At 43.8% G+C, this 17,393-nt stretch overlaps 1 protein-coding gene across 1 annotated transcript in view; it reads right to left on the bottom strand.

Moving 5' to 3' along the window:
- Positions 1-17,393, bottom strand: part of SLC12A4 (solute carrier family 12 member 4) — a 110,993-nt gene that overhangs the window by 32,449 nt on the left and 61,151 nt on the right. The window contains exons 4-8 of the mRNA XM_019535694.1: positions 8,723-8,869; positions 5,536-5,590; positions 4,914-5,044; positions 3,518-3,759; positions 1,829-2,043 (exon numbers count right to left, since the gene is read on the bottom strand). Of these exons, the coding sequence (XP_019391239.1) occupies positions 1,829-2,043; positions 3,518-3,759; positions 4,914-5,044; positions 5,536-5,590; positions 8,723-8,869 (790 nt within the window). The remainder of the gene's footprint in view (positions 1-1,828; positions 2,044-3,517; positions 3,760-4,913; positions 5,045-5,535; positions 5,591-8,722; positions 8,870-17,393) is intronic.

Genomic DNA, 17,393 nt, shown 5'->3' with positions numbered 1-17,393 from the left:
ATGAGTTACAATAATTTCAACACTAGATACACTTAGCTTTCAAAACAGGAAAAAAATTCTAGGCTGTATTTTCCTGCCAACCTGACAATAATTACAACTATCTTCAAATTATCACCAATAAATAGACTAGAAGGGTTTATATTTTGATTGTATTAATTCACCACATGCAATTCCATTTTTATTTGCCACATGGATACAACTTATCTAGCCAATACAAGATAAATGCAATACTGCCACACAAATCAAATAAAACAGCATCCATATACATAAGAACTAAGGAAACCTGAAGAGGTAGGATTGACCAGTTTTCTGCCCAAAAGCTAATTTATTTTTTAGGAAGTAGAAAAAATTATGGCACTGCATTGATTTGCATTTAAATATGTTTTGACACTGCATGGAATACGCGCTGCATCTATTTTAGAGGCTGTGTTAATGTTTCTTGTGAAAATGAGGACACCTGTACCCTTTAAAATTTAAAACTGATTTATTTTCTATTTTCATAGCATCATAGAAAATTAGGGTTGGAAGGGACCTCAGGAGGTCATCTAGGCCAACCCTCTGCTCAAAACAGGACCGTCCCTAACTGTATCATACCAGCCAAGGCTTTATCTAGCCTGGTCTTAAAAATCTGCTTTTAAGGGTGGAGATTGTACCATCTCTCTAAGTAACCTGTTCCAATGCTTTACTACCCTCCTAGTGAGAGAGTTTTTCCTAATATCCAACCTAAATTTCCCTTGCTGCAACTTGAGACTGTTGGTCCTTGTTCTGTCATCTATCACCACTGAGAACAGTCTAGCTCCATCCTCCTTAGAACCCCCCTGCACGGAGTTGAAAGCTGCTGTTAAATCCCCTCTGTCTTCTCTTCTCCCGACTAAATAAGCCCAGTTCTCTCAGTCTTTCCTAGTAAGTCATGTTCCCCAACCCCCACACCATTTTTGTTGCCCTCTGCTGGATTCTTTCCAATTTTTCCACATCATTTATGTAGTGGGGGGCCCAAAACTGGACACAGTTCTCCAGATATGGCCTTACTAGTGGTGAATAGAGGAGAATAATTGTAGAATCATAGACTCATAGGGCTGGAAGTGACCCCAAAGGAACATCAGGTCCAGCCCCCTGCATAAGCAGGAAAGACATCTGGGGTCAGGTGACCCCAGCCAGGTAACCATCCAGTCTTCTCTTGAAGACCTCTAGAGTAGGTGATTGCACCACCTCTGAGGGGAGCTTGTTCCATAGTCTGGACACCCTAGTTGTGAAGAAGTTTTTCCTAATGTTCAGCATGAAACTATCTTCCAGGAGTTTGTGGCCATTGTTTCTAGTTTACTCCCAGGGTATCCTGGTGAACAGTTGTTCATTGAGCCCCATATTTTATTCTAAAGCTTTGCTGCAAACTTGCAGAAAGCAGGGAAGTCAGTAAATCACTTTCATGCATATATTTCTATGTTCCTTCCATCTAAGATCTATTAAGTAAAATGCTCCTACTGTGCTCTAATTCAGATCCTTCAACGTTCTTTTGAAAATGATATGACATATAACTTATCCTATGGTGCATTGTAGATGGCTTTCTATTAAAAAGTTATCACATGTGCAGATCCAATTCAGTCATTTTTAGTGCACAAAAGCCAATCTTGTTATCAGAAAAGAAAACGATTAATACTGTCTTTTCTTTATAGGACTGTATCATTTGGCTTACCAAGAATTTTTTTTTCACTGTAATTTGAATTAGTTAGTCTAGCCTCCCTCTGCAGCATTGAGCAGAACAATCTTCTCCAGTTGCTCTGTCTGCCACTTAAGAGGGTTTCCTTTAATATGGCAGCATTTGCCATCATACCTTTTAATATCCCACTTGCAGCTCCAGGAATCCCTGCTATCTCTGTAACATTGTTAAGCATAAAATATTCATCACAGTTATCAGTGGTAAAGTTTGAATTGTGACAAAAGAGCTGCCAAAGCTTGGTGACCACAGTGATGTTGTCCACAACCATCGTTTTGGCACAAATATCAAACTGATCTCTTGACAGAGTCCTGTTGCCCAACATACAAATCCTGAAGGGGAAAGGAGAAAGTAATTTAGGATTGTGTGTTATACAAAGATGGCTGCTCCCAGCTGTAACTGGCCAGGTGTGCACCTCTGGCAATCCCTCTTTTTACTTTCTGGCTTTGGAGGCTCTAGCAATAGGTAGCATGTAGCACTGGTGACGTGTAGGGGGTGCATGTGCACCCCCTGAACTTGGTGGTGCACCCCCTGCAAAAAGGTGCTGTCAAAATTGCCAGTGGCGCCTGAAGGGGATCACTGCTCACCTCCCCTCCCCTCCCCCCTTGCCACCGGCACTGCCATCGGTGTCTGCAGGTAGTCCCCAATTGCTGTTGGCCACCACCAACACCATTGGCAGCATCTGCAGTGATCGGTGCTCAGCCACCCCCACCCCACCAACAGCACTGCAGACACCTGTGGGAGCTCACCGCTTGCTGCCACCATGTTCCTACTGCCAACAGTGCCACTGCCACCTACAGGAGCTTGCTGTGCCCCACCAACTTCTGTGGGCACATGGTGTTCATGGCGTGTAGCTAAGAGATGATAGGAGATGTCACCTCATTTTATGCCACAGACACCCATGTCAAGCAGGCAAAAAACCTTGATTAACATGGTCCTTGACATGGTCCTTTTTTCAGCAGCAAAAAAACAGTGTGACATCTCCCCCAGCAGCAGAGAGCTACACTGCTGCTCTACAAACTACATTTCCTAGAATGTCATTAAAACACAAACACGTGCTCTTGTGCCACAGCTGTTTGCCATGAGGCTGAAGCCAGAAGGAACAGGAGGCAGCAGAGTGGGGCTGGGAGGCCGACGCATCCCCCTTAGGCAGTAGCTAGAGCTCATGCCCCGCTCACCCAACCATCCTTACACTACTTGCTTCATACTTGGCAAAGAAGCAATTAAGATAGATGAGCCCAACACGAGAGTTAAGCAATATTTCTGGCTGTGGGCCAGTACAACCCACACCAGTCAGGAGGAGAAAGGTGGGCACTAGGACCCAGTCACCGCTCCTGTCATGGCATCACAGAAAGAGTGCCTGTACCCAAAGCTCCCAAATAACTTTGCTCTGTAAAATTAACGGAGTTTGCACGGGGAGTCGTGTGGGGTCCTAGAGTGTGAGATGCTCTTTGTGGGAGGGGAAACAGTAAAGTGTCAATTTCCACCAAACCTTTCCTCAGCTCTGGAGAAGGCACCATTCTACCAAACCTAGTTAAAGAATGCAGTGGATCACTTCATTTTAGCCTAAGAAGCTTTGTTACACAGGCTTCTGCCAGAAAACATTAATTAAATTCAGATTGCAGCTACCTTATATATGAGTGACTTAAATGTAACTGATTTCTAGAGCAACGAAGCACATGCAGAACATATTAGCTAGATAATTTTAAAGAAACTTCTATAGTAAGTAAAGGCTTTCTGTTTGTTTGTTTCGGTTTGGATTTCTTAATTACAGGTTGATGTATCCCAGCCAGGAAGATTACTTACGGAAATTCAGGTGGATCAAAGATGGACTTGATAGCTCCAGCATAAATGGACAATATGGATATTATTACACAGGCCAAGAACAGAGAAGCGAATTTGTTAACATATTTTACTCCTACAAAAACCACAACGGCCATGAGGATGAGGAATATGGTTCCATAAACTCGCATGTTGTTCAGCGTAGCACTAGATGCATCATGAGCACCAGTAGGATGAAAGATTGCTGCTTGTGGAGCAATATATGTCTGAAAGAGCAAGAAAGCATGCTACATTGATGTAATAATACAAGTAAGAGTTTAAATTACATTTTTCTCCTTCCCATTTGCTTTTAACACACACTTTATATACAAAATTATAAATCAAGCTGCCATTCATAAAATACTTTTGAGAAAGGATCTTCACCCTGTAGGGAAGTTCTGTGTTAAAGGATCATAGAAAAATAAGCCTTGGAGAGATACCAGGAAGTCATCTGATCCAACTCGTTATTCAAGACAGGACCATCCCTGCCTGAGTCATTCAAGAGTCTGTCTAACCACCATCTTAAAATCTACAAGGATGGAGATTTCAACTTCTCAAGACCCTCTGTTCCAAAACTTAACCATCATCATAGTTAAAGTTCTTCCCCAAATCCAACCAAAATTTCCCTTCCTACAGTTTAAGATCCTTACTTCTCATCTTGTCTCCTGTGGCCACAGAGAACAGTCTATTGACAACCTTCAGGTATTTGAAAATTTAGCAAATTTTCCCTCAGTCTTCTCTTCTGTGGACTAGATTCCAGTTCTTTCAACCTTTTCTTGTATATAATTTTTCCTAAACTTCTAATAATTTTTGTTGTTCTCTGATAGACTCTTTCTAGCTTGTCCACGTCTTCCTTGAGCACATGGATTGATTTATCTATGGTCCACTATAGCTCCTATATCCTTTTGCTGTAGTCTCACCAGTCATTCCTTGATCTGCATTTGTGGCTGTTCCATCCTAGGTGTAGGACTTCACATTTGTCCTTACTGAATTTCATTCCATTAATTCTAGCCCATTCTGAATCCTAACCTGCAACTTGACCCACCCAGGTATTATCTGAAAATGGACAGTTTTGTAGTTCTTCCCCTACAATCCAAATCATTCTCTCTTTGACAGTGATATACTGAACACTTCAATGTAGGTTTTCTAAAGTAATGATTTGGAGAACCTCAAAGTTTTATATATAAAATGGCACACCTCAAAAGAAGTCTGACTTCAAAATAGAGAACACCAGACAACTTGTGAAAGTACGGAATTGAGCCCCCAACAGACCAAGTCACCCTTGAAAACCCAGGCCTTCAATCTCTGACCCTTGTCCTCAGGGGCAGGAATGTTGCAGTGTTTTCTAAAAGTAACTTGTCACATAAGCGTTACCACTCACCAATAAAATCTCAATGGCACCAAGTATGTACATAGCTCCTGCAAATGTTGTTCCCAAATAAAAGCACAGTCCGACAGCTCCACCAAACTCTGGACCTAAAGACCTTGAGATCATGAAATAGGAGCCACCAGCTACAAGATAAGGATAAGGATATTTTTACACCACTTGTGAATCTGCCATTTCAGAATATACAGAACATATGTATGAGGTTGTAAATTAATCCTATTAATCCTCAGTGTATCGGAGGAAAGCCTGTAAATGTGAATAAACTAACACCATAAAGACTACAAAAACTACAAGGGAAATAAAAAATCTAAATTAATTTAAAAACCCTCACAAACACATCCTCATTATTTTTAAGCCAAAGTCATAGTTTGAGGCTCTAACTTGTTACTTTTTAAACACATGAAAAGTTCAACACAGTACTTTGACATATCTGGATAATGACTTCCTTTCTCACTTAATTTTGTTTTTCAATAGAAGGCAAAAAAAGTCTAAATGTAATTACACTACGATACACTCATTACCATCTGAAAGTCTACCATTCAGTTTATGTTAATAAGAGGAAGGGTAAGCAAAAATTGGTTTAAAAACTGCACCAAATAAGAAGGTCATTAATTACCTGGAACAACACCATTAGTTGCAATAGCACTCATTGATATGGCTGTCAGCATAGTCTGTGGAGAACAAGGTAACAAATATAAATTTACCCATGTAAAGTTCTCAAAATTATAATTAATCTTTTAATTTTCCTGTTATGGCAATTAGGCAAACAGTAAGGAAAACATGCCATGATAACATATAGCTTTCATAGTATGTCTTTCTATATATTCTCCCCTGCCACAGAGCATTTCCCGGCCACAAAAAAAAATAAGGGTTCATGACAGTAACAGAAATGTAAAGATTATAATATTCTACTCTCCATGTGGGAAATGAGTGTTGCTTGGACATGTGGTATAATGCAGTGGTTCTCAACCTCATTAGACTCCAGGCACCCCTTAGAAAATGCTTTTTACCTTCAACTTGTTTTTTTGACTATGGAAAAAATAATAAAGCAACTCTTCTGTTGCAAAGAACAAAGCAAGAGCACAGCAGGTCAGAATGCTTTTGATACTATGGATGCCTATTTCAATCTTATGTAGGTAACTGCATGTCTCTACAGCATGCCACATCAATCTGGTTGAGAATCATTAATGTTAGGAATGGGCTAAGCACCACAGAAGCTAAACTTGTAATAATTTCATCTTTTTAATTTACTTTGATTTAACTGCAAGCTTAGAGTGCTGTAACACTAGATTTGTTTCATTCAGCTTCAAAAAGTTACAATGGTTTAGCTCCAATATAGCTGGAGAGACAAACTGTTATATCAGTTCAGCATATGTGAGCTCCTGAGCAGTAAGTCTGGCATTTTTCTTAATTTAGTGTTGGGTCTATTCACAGCCTTATACTAGCAAAAGCACTGCTATTTGTGTACAGCTTATTTCAGTTTTCCAAGTAAAATAAATTATGCCAGCATAACTGTATCTTTATTAGGACTTTTGTTTGAATAAAAATTTTATTAAAAAAAAAATCGTGCCTCCCCACAAACATAGCTATACTGGCAAAAAGTTTCTGCCACAGACTGAACCTTAGTTGCATACACGTGTGTAATAGGCCTGTGCGAATAGGGAAATACTTGATTTGGATTTGGATTCGGATGATTTGGAGGACAGTGATTTGATTTAGAGATTTCACTGTCTCAAACTGTTTTGGCTGAATTGGCCTCAGAAGATTCGATGCCAGTTTGGAAAGATTTAGAGATTCTGATAGGCCAGGGAGCAGGTACAGCTGGGCAGCTCCAGATTCTCCCATGGTTCCTCCAGCTCTGCCTGCCTCTTGCCAGGTGGAGGGAGCCACAGGAGAAGCCTCCATGGCTGTCCTGCTCGGCCCCAGCCTAGTCCCAGCACTTTGGGAAAAAAAAGCCTTGTACTCGCCAGCTGCAGCAGCAGCAATTGGGGTGTCTGGGCACTCCTGGCAGAGCCCCCCGGCACAGCGTCGGGCAATGGGGGGCAACAGGGATCGTCCCCCTCGTCTGGCACCCATGCAGCAGCTGTTGCATCATGCAGGTTCAGTGCAGCTCAGCAGGGCACAGCACGCTGCCTCGAATCTGGGGCTGCTGCGGCTGCGTGGTGCCACTCTCCAGCTGACAGGTGAAGCCGCCACACCTCCCAGACAGCGTGTGGATAGAACCAAGGAGGCCATACCTTCCCCTCTATGCAGCATTGCTGCACCTGGAGTACTGCACCCAGTTTTGGGCTTCATATTTTAAGAAGGATGCGGATAGCCTCGAGAGGGTCCAGAGGAGAACCACTCATATAGTTAAGGATTTATAGGCCAAGCCCTATAAGGAGAGACTAAGGGACCTGCACCTCTTCAGCCTCCGTAAGAGAAGGCTCAGAGGTGATCTTGTTGCCATCTACAAATTCATTAGGGGGGGTACAGCAAGAAATCAGAGATGCTTTGTTCACCAGGGTGCCTCTTGGGGTGAAAAGGAACAATGATCACAAACTGACAGGGAGCAGATTTAGGCTAGACATCAGGAAAAACTTCACCATTAGGGTGGCCAAAATTTTGAATGGGCTTCCAAGGGAGATGGTGCTCTCCCCTACCTTGGGGATGTTTAAGAGAAGGATGGATAGGCATCTGGCTGGGGTCATCTGACTCCAGCACTCTTTTCTGCCCAGGCAAGAGGTCAGACTTGATAATCTGTTGAGGCCCCTTCTGACCCTGGCATCTATGAATCTATTAATCTATAAGTGTGGGGACTATCCCTGCTGTCTCCCATTGCCCCGCACTGCGCGGGGGCACTCTGCCATGATCACTCAGAGGCCCTGATCCCTGCTGCCAGAGCTGGTGATTACAGGGCTTTTTTTTTTTTTTTTAAAGTGGTGGGAGGCTGGGCCAGGCAGGGCAGCCATGTTCTCTCATAGATCCTCTGGCTGTGCATGCTTCTGCCCTGGCAGAGGGAGCCACAGGATGCTATGCCCTCTTGTCACTTGCCCAGCCGGTGTTGCGGGGACGTGAGATGCAGGCATGGCTCGTTCCAAGCAGCAGCAGGGAATAGCCCCCGCTCCCATGGGTGCAGCAGTGCTGGGAGTGGTGGCTCTGCCCTGCAGCTGCTCACCCCCTTCTGCCTTGAGCTGCACCCACATCCTGCCACCTGCTTTGGCTGGGCAGTTTGTCTCAGTCCCAGCCCCAATCCCTCCCTCTCCCACGCCCCTTCCCTCCTCCCTCTCCCAAGCCCAACAGACTTACCAACTGGAGGCAACTGTGTCAGCTGGCTGTTTAGTCTATGGCCAAATCTCCAAAGTAGCCAAATCTTTTCTGAAGCTTTTTGGAATCAATCCAGAGCTTTCAATTGGTCTCCTGATTTGATTTGGATTCAGAGATTCAATCCCCAAATTGGGCTGAATCTCCTCCGAATCAAATCAGCTACCAAAACTTCACACAGCCCTCATGTGTAGCTGCATTTTACAAGTTTCACAAAAGATGCATCCTGACTATACGAGGTTTATCAGAGCCTGAGCTTGAACATCTTTTGGAAGTGCTATGAAAGCTGCCTATCTGAACAAACATTTAGCAAACAAGCTAGGGTGAGCTATTGTTTAGGGCAGGGTCTCTCTTATGTTGATAATCTAATTCCATTTAAGTAGTTTTGTCCTGTTCTATAAGTATTCTGATTCTTTTATTGTAAACTGCCCTGAGCTTTGTAAGGAAGGACAGAATATAAATCAAATAAATAAATAAATATGATGTGATCATATACTCACACAACAGCAGCAGATTAAGACAATCAGGAAAGACTGTAGAACACCTGCTGTTCCTACCATCCATGTCAATCGAAGGAAGAGAATAACCCCAAAAATATTCTGCATACATGGCAAATACACTCCCATCAGGGTGCCCATGCTGGGTGACTGAAAATAGATCATCAATATTCTTTAATTAACTCAGGAGAAAGGTGTAGAACAAATGAGAAAAACTGATGGCAGCTATTCAAATGGCAGTTTGCTGTGGCAGATTACTACAAACAGAAGCATAAACTGCAATGCCAGACTTCCAAAAATCTTGACATTGATCAAGCAAAAAACCATTGATCTAACTGTCACCATATTTGGACCAGGATTCCTAAAGTCAGCACTAATGAAAACCAACTGAATGTATATTTTTATTAGTTGTATTGTTGTCATGCCTGGGAGCTTCTAAAATTTAATTAGACTTCACTATACTAAGCCCTGCATGAGTACAGGATGAGATGGTTTCTGCCTCCATCAAAAGTTTACACACAAGTATCACACCAAAAAAGAGATTTTTAAAGACACAACTATCAGAAGTTTTGGAAACAGTTTAGTGTGAACATACTGCACATTTTCCTGCTCTTTGGATAAGGGAAAAGGGGATAAGAATTCTGTTTAGAGCAGTGACCAGCAACATTTAAAAGCCATGGGCTGGAACAATCCAACTCCAGTTTGAAGTACGGTGGGTAGCTCTGGCAGCATATAGGGAGCTTTGCCTGCAGCCAGGAAGGGGCTGGGTGACTGGGAGATGTGCCTGTGCTGGTGCTGCTTCCTCCTGTGCCACTGTAGTTCCCCACCAGCTGGAAGATGATCCTTGCCACTACTTCTCCCCATGTTCCCCTGCCTCCCAGGTGCAGAACTGCTCCTCACCAACTAGACACTGTGCTTACCCTGCAGCCAAAGAGTAGAAGGGGTGCTGAAGAAAGTGCTGGCAGCACACGTGCAGCTTCCAGCTGCATGGCATTAGCATGGACACAGGCAGAGGCAGAGGCTTGTGGCTCCATGGGCCAGATCCAGTGTATTACCAACCCCTGGTTCAAGGTATCAAAATTAACACTGCCATTTGCAATGGCTTCATTTTCAATTGCTGACAGAAAGTATTCCTAACATTAGGCAGATGAGGTTCTTTAGGTAAATCTAACATCTTTTATTAGACCAACTCAAATACAGTAGTTGGAAAAAATCTTTGAATGCTTTCGGGCACAAACACCCTTCATCAGGCTGAGGAAGCATCTGCAGTATAGTTCCTCAGCCTGATGAAGGGTATTTGTGCCTGAAAGCTTGCAAGGAAGAATTTTTTCCAACTATTTGAGTCGGTCTAATAAAAGATATTAGATTTACCCAAATAATTTTGTCTGCCTATGTCCTTAGACCAACATAGCTACATCCTATACTTCCAAACATTAGTGCACCCATCCCTGACAACAATTGTGAAGTTCCAAATCCCATGAGACTTTTGCTAATGAAATTCCATGACTTTCTCTGGTTGATTCTGAAAGCAAAACAAAAACTTATATAAAAAGCAGAAACATGAGAGGCAGCACTGCTCTTCAAATGGATTCATCTCACTGTGCACGTTTCCACAAATAAAACCTAAAACCCAAGTTGCACGAGGATATTTTGCTTCCACTGAATTTCAGGAAAATTACTACAAGCACCAGTCTTCAGCTGAAGACGCAAGTGCTCAGCTGAGCTGTTATTCAGTTTCAAATGCCAGTAACCCAATACAAGTAGAAAGTTGTTCCATTAAATAAAAACAATGCATTCAAGTTATGATGGAATCAATAGCCATTACTCTACTACACCAAGGCCCTTTATATGAAGGGTAATCTAAATCCATTACTTGTACAACAACTAGTTATTGTACTGCAACTTTAACAGGGACAAAGCCTCCTGCTTTACAAAGAAATATATTGACCTTTGCTTGGAATGTAGGGAAAACCAAAATAGTGCTGTCTCATGTTGCTAAGAAATACGACCATTGTACATAAACATCCTGATTAGCAGTACCTACCTTCAAGTAAAAAAAGGACAGAATACTATTTGCTAATGTGCTTTGAGGTTCTCAGCAAAAAAAGAAAAACCACATGGATGTTTTTATCAGCTTGCTTACCTCAGTGAGGAAATAACAGGACACTTAATACTAGAGGTGCACCAATATATCAGTCCATATTGGATCAGCACCAATAAAAGGAAAATTGACACTATTGGCAATCAGCCTTTTTTGGCCAATGTAGCAGATAATGTCACCGATAAATGCCGTGTGCACATGCGCAGCCGCAGCATGCATACGGCCAGGAATGTAGCCTGGTAGCTTGAAGAGCAATGTCTGGCTGGTAAGTCTGTGGGGGGAAGGGAAGAGGTGTGGGGGAGGAGATCAAGGTCCCCTCAGTGAGGGAGGGAGTGGGGCTGGTGAAGGTGCTGGGCATGGGAGCTGCAGGCAGCTCATCTGGGGAGCACAGGAGGGGAGGGGTGGATCCCACTGCTGCACCCTACCCTTGGGGAGGCATGAGAGGGCAAGAAGCCCGCTGAAGGCTCAGGGCCAGAGGCTCAGGCCCTGGCAGGCCTGCCCCAGTGGCTCCCTGACAGCTGGGAATCCCAGCACACAAGGCTGCCCAGCCCCAGAGGGGAATTCTTCCTCCTCCTCCTTCTTTCCCACTCCCACAGGGCCTGGATGGGGGCCCTGTTCAGTGCTAGGAGGGCTCTTCTCCCTCCTCCTTCCCCCCACTGCAGTGGGGTGGGGAGGGGTCTCTGTGAAGTTGCCTGGTCCCAAAGGAAGGCTCTTTCCCCTGCTTCTCCCCCATCACTGCAGGGTGGGGAGTGGGGGCTGTATGGGATACTGCCCAGCCTCAGAAGTGGACTCTTCCCCCACTCTGCCCCAACCAGGACAGGGGGAGGCTCTGTTCCATGCTGGGGGGAACTCTTCCCCCACCTCCTACTCCCTCCAGAGGGGCAGCTGGAACGCAGAGCTCAGCTGGGCAGGGTATGGGTATGTGGGCTGTAAGGGAGGGTGGGACGTGTAGAGACCCTTCCCCCCCCCCCCCCACACACACACACTCCCACCATGTGCTTGCAGCACTGCACTCACAGAGGGGAAGCCCTGCGCCGGACTCTGCCAGAAAGCAGAGGGTAGGGCTCCCTCTACTCCTGGCAGAGTGCAGGGACCTGCACAGTGGGGAGCAGGGGAAGCAGCTGGCTCCAGTGTGCAAGTGCTGGAGCTGCAGGCTCAGGGAGCAGAGCCCTGGCGATAAGGCAAGCTCCATTCCCCTCCCGCCATGCAGCTCTGGCCAAAGCCCTGCCTGCACCAAGCACAAGTGCCCTGACCTCCCCTTCTGCTGCTGCTGCTGCCAGGCAGTGGGGGCTGCATACCATAGGGGGAGTGTCTGGGGGTCCCTACATCCCTGGAGCCTTACACCCATACCTTGCCCAGCTGAGCTTTGCGCTCCTGCTGCCCCTCTGGGAGGAGGGGAAAGAGTTCCCCCCAGCATGGAACAGAGCCTCCCCTTGTCACCCACCCATGATCTGATGCTGGGCAGCATTACATGGAGCACCCCCCTCCCAGTCCTGCAGAAGCAGGGGTAAAGGGAGGAGAAGGAAGAGTCCCCCTCCACCACCGCACAGAACAGAGTTCCCCTCCCCACCCTGTGGGACAACCAACCCAGCATGTCCCCGTTAAGGTGAAGGGGCTGGGAGAAGGGTCAATTTCTCCCTCGGTCCCTTCCCTACAGCTGGGGTCTGCCATCTCTAGAGGCCACTGCTGTAGCCCCCTCCCCTCTGCTCCCTGGCAGACAGGCTGAACCCAGCTGCAGTGGGGAAAGAGGGGAAGGAGGGAAGAACAGAACATCATGCAGAACAGAGCCCCCCTCTTCCTGCCCACTTTGCCTTAATGGGGCCATGGCGGCTGGTGTCTCTGCTAGGGCCGGTCCCTGCTCCAGCTACAGAGCAGAGGGGTAGGGTCAGCCCTGCAGCTGGAGCAGAGAGCCCCTCCCAGCCCAGAGAGCATGCTGAGATGCTGGGGGAGTCTGTTACAGGTTTAAACCATTTTCTGATCTCTTAAACCAGTTTATGTGTAACATTTGTCCCTAGCCAAAGGGTGTAACTAGCAACTGCTGTGTTATATTGGTTATACTAATGCTTTTGACTTAACGTACGGTTGTCTAACATCTGAGTAGCCATGGATTGCAGACCCCCAGGCACACAACATGCAGGCTTACATCCCCCATGCCACACCACCCACTACAATGCATGATGTTAACTCATATGTCCCTCTCACCCTGTACTGTACTGTATAGTACTGTGTTGCCTGAGGTCTCCAGCTTCCCCCTACCTCCCCAGCCACAGTCTCCTTCAGCTCTGGCTCACTGCACTGCACTGCACTGCACAGCCTTATGCTGCCCCCATGGGTGGGGTCAGGCAGTGGATGTAGGGGAGCCCAAAGACTGCAATGGTGACAGCTGAAGAACAATGCACAAATGGAGCAGTACTCAGACGAGAAGCCTGGGGGCTATACCTTAACTATTCAGGGGCTGCATTCAGCCTGTAGACTACCAGCTGGACAGTCCTAACTTAACATATAATAGAGTATACTCATAATATTTTAGATGCCCATTTTAGATGTTACTCAGTCTGCTAATCTACATTTGTATATAGCTTTTGTTTTAGAGGTTTTATACCCACTCACAAGAGAAATGACCTTACCAGGAAGCATCCCGTGTTGTACCCAAACACCACAATACAATACCACAATACAAAACATTTTAGAAATGAAATCCATTTTCCATGACATTATGCATTGTTCTATGTAACTTGTGCCATTTTTTGCTTATCCTGAAGTCCCCACTATTAACCTCTGCAGATACCCAATTGTTGGCTACAAAGGACCGACTCTCAGAATCATCATAAATTCTAGTTTATTGGATGGGAAGTAAAGTTACCAGTAAAATCATAAATGCAAACTTTGAGTTATGAGTGGTACTGGTCACCTTAGCACACACATATGCACATGCACTCACTCATTCAAACCCATGCAGCATAGTATACAGTAGCTGCTGTAGTGATCAAGAGAGCACTGGTGTCCGTATGTTTACCTATCCGAGGCCCTGACAGCAGACTCCAATGCTCAGCTTCCTTCAAGGCAATGGCTTCTCCAGAACGGGGGTTGCCTGCTTGTCCTTGTCTTGGTAAGTCAGGTGCTGAATGACAGAACACCACTGAGGGCCATGCTTCACTGCCTTTTATCCCTTTCTGGCAGATTTGTGTGATTCCCCCCAGCATCATCTTGGCTGCCCAATCTGGAGGATGCTGTAGCATGTGGGTTTTGAGTACTACATGACATCCATTAGTCACAGGGTCTCTGCCTGCTGGTACCTTAAGTTTTGGGAGTCCACCCTTGACTTATTGACTTAATGGATGTATTGTCATGTGTTACAGGAATAGTCAATAGAGTGGGTGCCTAGTTCCAGGAATCAGTTTCTTGGCATGATTAGCTTAAAATGGCTTATAGGGTAGAGTTTTGTAATGGTACCTTCCTCTGGCTAGGCTATTGTCAATTAACAGCCAGAGGTACTTGGTTTGTCATTCATACTCGCATTCATTCAAGGGACTGCCCAATATAGCAGATTTTACCACTTTACAATTACAATTTAAATGCAGGTTTTAACAATGTTCCAGGGTATAATTTCATTCTACAGGGAGTACATTCCTTAAGGGTTTAAAAGTATAAAATACAAAATGCCATTGTAAAAATGAGACAGATGAATTATAAAAATGCACTACGAGAAATATATAAAAATGCAATGTGAAGTTGTGAGGATCAAAGGCTAGTGGTGACAGTAAGTGAATTAGGTTAGCACCAGGATATATTTAGTGTCTTTGAAGCGGATAGTTTAGTTCTTTTATTTCTTTAGTGACACTGAGCTTAACTGATATGTAGATGTAGTTTCTAAGTTTCTCCTACAGAAAGCCACTTCAGCTTTCTGGTTTGCTCTGAGCTTTGCCACACACATGCAATGACTGTGCTAGGTCTCTGCCAATACTTAGAAGGAAAAGGGAAAAGTAATGCACAAAATGGGGGGGAAGTTTGCAGTCAAGAAGGGGCTTATATATCCATGTCCAGAAGGGAAATGTACAAAGGGAGTTTTCTGCTACATAACAGTATATATGGCATGCTCCAAAGATATCAAAATTCAAACCAAAGTCAGCATGTATAAAATTTGTACTTGAAAGTGTTTACATTTTTAGTATGGGAAAAAAAAAAAAAAAAAAAAACCTTACTAATTAAACCATCTGATCTTTGCAGCAGGAGCAACATTTACAACTGCAAGGTTTTAATAATGTTAAAGTTTTCAGGAACATATCATGGCTCACAGCAACAGAATTATGAGTGGACAACATTGTTCTCAAGTGTCCAGATTTAGGGTAACTTGACTTATGTCCCCCAGTTCCTGAAGCTTTGTAATACAAGAGCTGAATTAACAAAAAACAAAACAAAAAAAGTTTCTTGGCTACAAAGAAAACCTTGAGAACATAAAATCAATACTTAACATTTAGAAAGCAAATTAAAACCCTAAAAATTATCAAAAACAATAATTCAAGTTTGGGAGAAGTCTGAATCAGTATTTCTGAATATCTGTGGTTGGCAATATGATAAAATGCAACTATCTAAGCTACTGCTGCCAAATTTGCAGACTCTAAATTTTCTTTCCTGCCTAGACTGAAAAAATCAGATCAAAAGGGTAGCAAGTAAAATTACTTTTGTACTACTTGGCTTTCTTAGCAACCAGAACCAATCCTTCCTTTACACATTACTCATAGCACTAACAAGTATAGTACAGTTCTAAGCTTGCTAATTGCACTCTCCATGGTCCCAGGCCCTTCACTCATGGAATTGCTTGTGGCTCACATCAATTAGGCTCACTTTTGCCCCAGACTGACAACTCAGCTCCTCCACCTCTTCTGCTCCTACTGGCAACTCAACTCTGTTGCTCTGGTTCCGCTTCTCCCAAAAGCTGTTTCTTATGCACAGCAAATCGCAAGCTGAGTTTCAACCACAGGGAAAAAGACGTGTATTAGCTGCCTCATGAAGTCTACAATGCGAAAGCAAAGCAATTTAAGAGATGCTACCATGTGTGCTAAGAAACAGATCTAAGTTACAGCCTTACTAAGTAAACTTCAGACATAATCAATCACACTGGGATTTTTTTTACCTAATGCAGAAAAATGCTGCCAAAGAAAAAAAGCAGGATATGATTGCACCAATTTGTTAACATTTATGTTAGTGGCTTGCAGTGATTTTCTCCTTCTTTATAGCATTTTATATCAACAAACTTTACTCGAGTAAACGAGAAAATGAAATTAGTGTTGACATATCAATAGAAGGTAATCCAAAGTTATGAGGGAAGTACACATAATCTTGTGATTTCCCAAATGGAAGGAAAAAAAAAAAAGAGCAATTTAAGCTCTTCATAGTAAAGATTACTATGAGGCTACAAGATATTTTAATAGGACGTGCTAACTAAAGCTAATGGTTTTGATCAATTGTCAAAAAGTAAAAACCCTTTCTCTGAAATTAGTTAGGTTGCAGTTATGCAGCTCGCTTTTTATTTCGCATGTGTAGTATTAACTCTGATCAGCTTCAGATGTATAACTGATGCAAACTACTGATCTGAGTCTTAAGAATACTAGTTGCTTTATACCAGTATGATTGGTTTTCAAAGCAACTGGCTGCAGGCTTAAAGGAAATTGACACCTGGTGCTTCTATAGAGACACCCCAAATGCCATAACCATACATATTTGCATAGAGCTGAACAGCCAATTGAAGCTACAGAAGTTCAAGTATTTAATCTAAATTCCCACTATGGGGAAGAAGATCTTTATTATTTTTGAAGCACTGTAACTACTCCAGTGCTCTACCACAGACGGTATTCATTAACCTAAGAGAGAAAACAAAATCCTTGTTCAAAGAGGAGCATCTGTAATGACTAATAAACTTATCATGAATGACAGTGGTTTCTATTATATCATTGAATTGCATAACATTATTCTACTAGTGAAGCAAGGTAAAAATAGTTATATTAAAACATCATTTCTTTTGAAATTTGCTTGTCATATTATGGGACTTCCCACAAAGTTGGTGAGAGTTTTCTGTAGTCCTACTCTTTTTTAGAGGAGACTGTGTTAGCATTTTTCACACTCTTATTAAGAAGTTTCCAAGTCTCTTCCTATCTTTGCAATTCAGAAAGCAGGAGGTAGCAACAGTCAATTAGGAAGCAAGAACTCTCAAATCAGTGATCATCGCCTGCTGGAATTCACCATCCAGCGCAAGGTGGCAAAGGCGTGCAGTAAAGCAGCAGCCCTAGATTTTAGGAGGGCAGACTTCTAAGGAGCTAAGGAGGATAGTTGGAGAAGCGCTGAGGTCCCGGAGGGGAGGGGAGCCAGGTATCCAAGGAGAGGAGTCCTTCCTTAAGGAGATGATCTTCCAAGCCCAAAGGAAGGTAATCCCGACGAGGATCAAAGGGAGCAGGAGAGCACACAAGCCTCCATGGTTCACCAAAAGCATCCGGGAGTGTCTCCTTGCTAAAAAGGAGGCTTACACCCAATGGAAGGAAGGGGTCATCACCAGGGAGGGCTATTCTGTAGTTGCTC

This window comes from Crocodylus porosus, unplaced genomic scaffold, assembly GCF_001723895.1.
Source record: "Crocodylus porosus isolate Cpor-Errol unplaced genomic scaffold, CroPor_comp1, whole genome shotgun sequence".
NCBI lineage: Eukaryota > Metazoa > Chordata > Crocodylia > Crocodylidae > Crocodylus > Crocodylus porosus.
The sequence above is the reverse complement of the archived record's forward strand: the minus strand, read 5'-3'. Positions and strand labels throughout refer to the sequence as shown.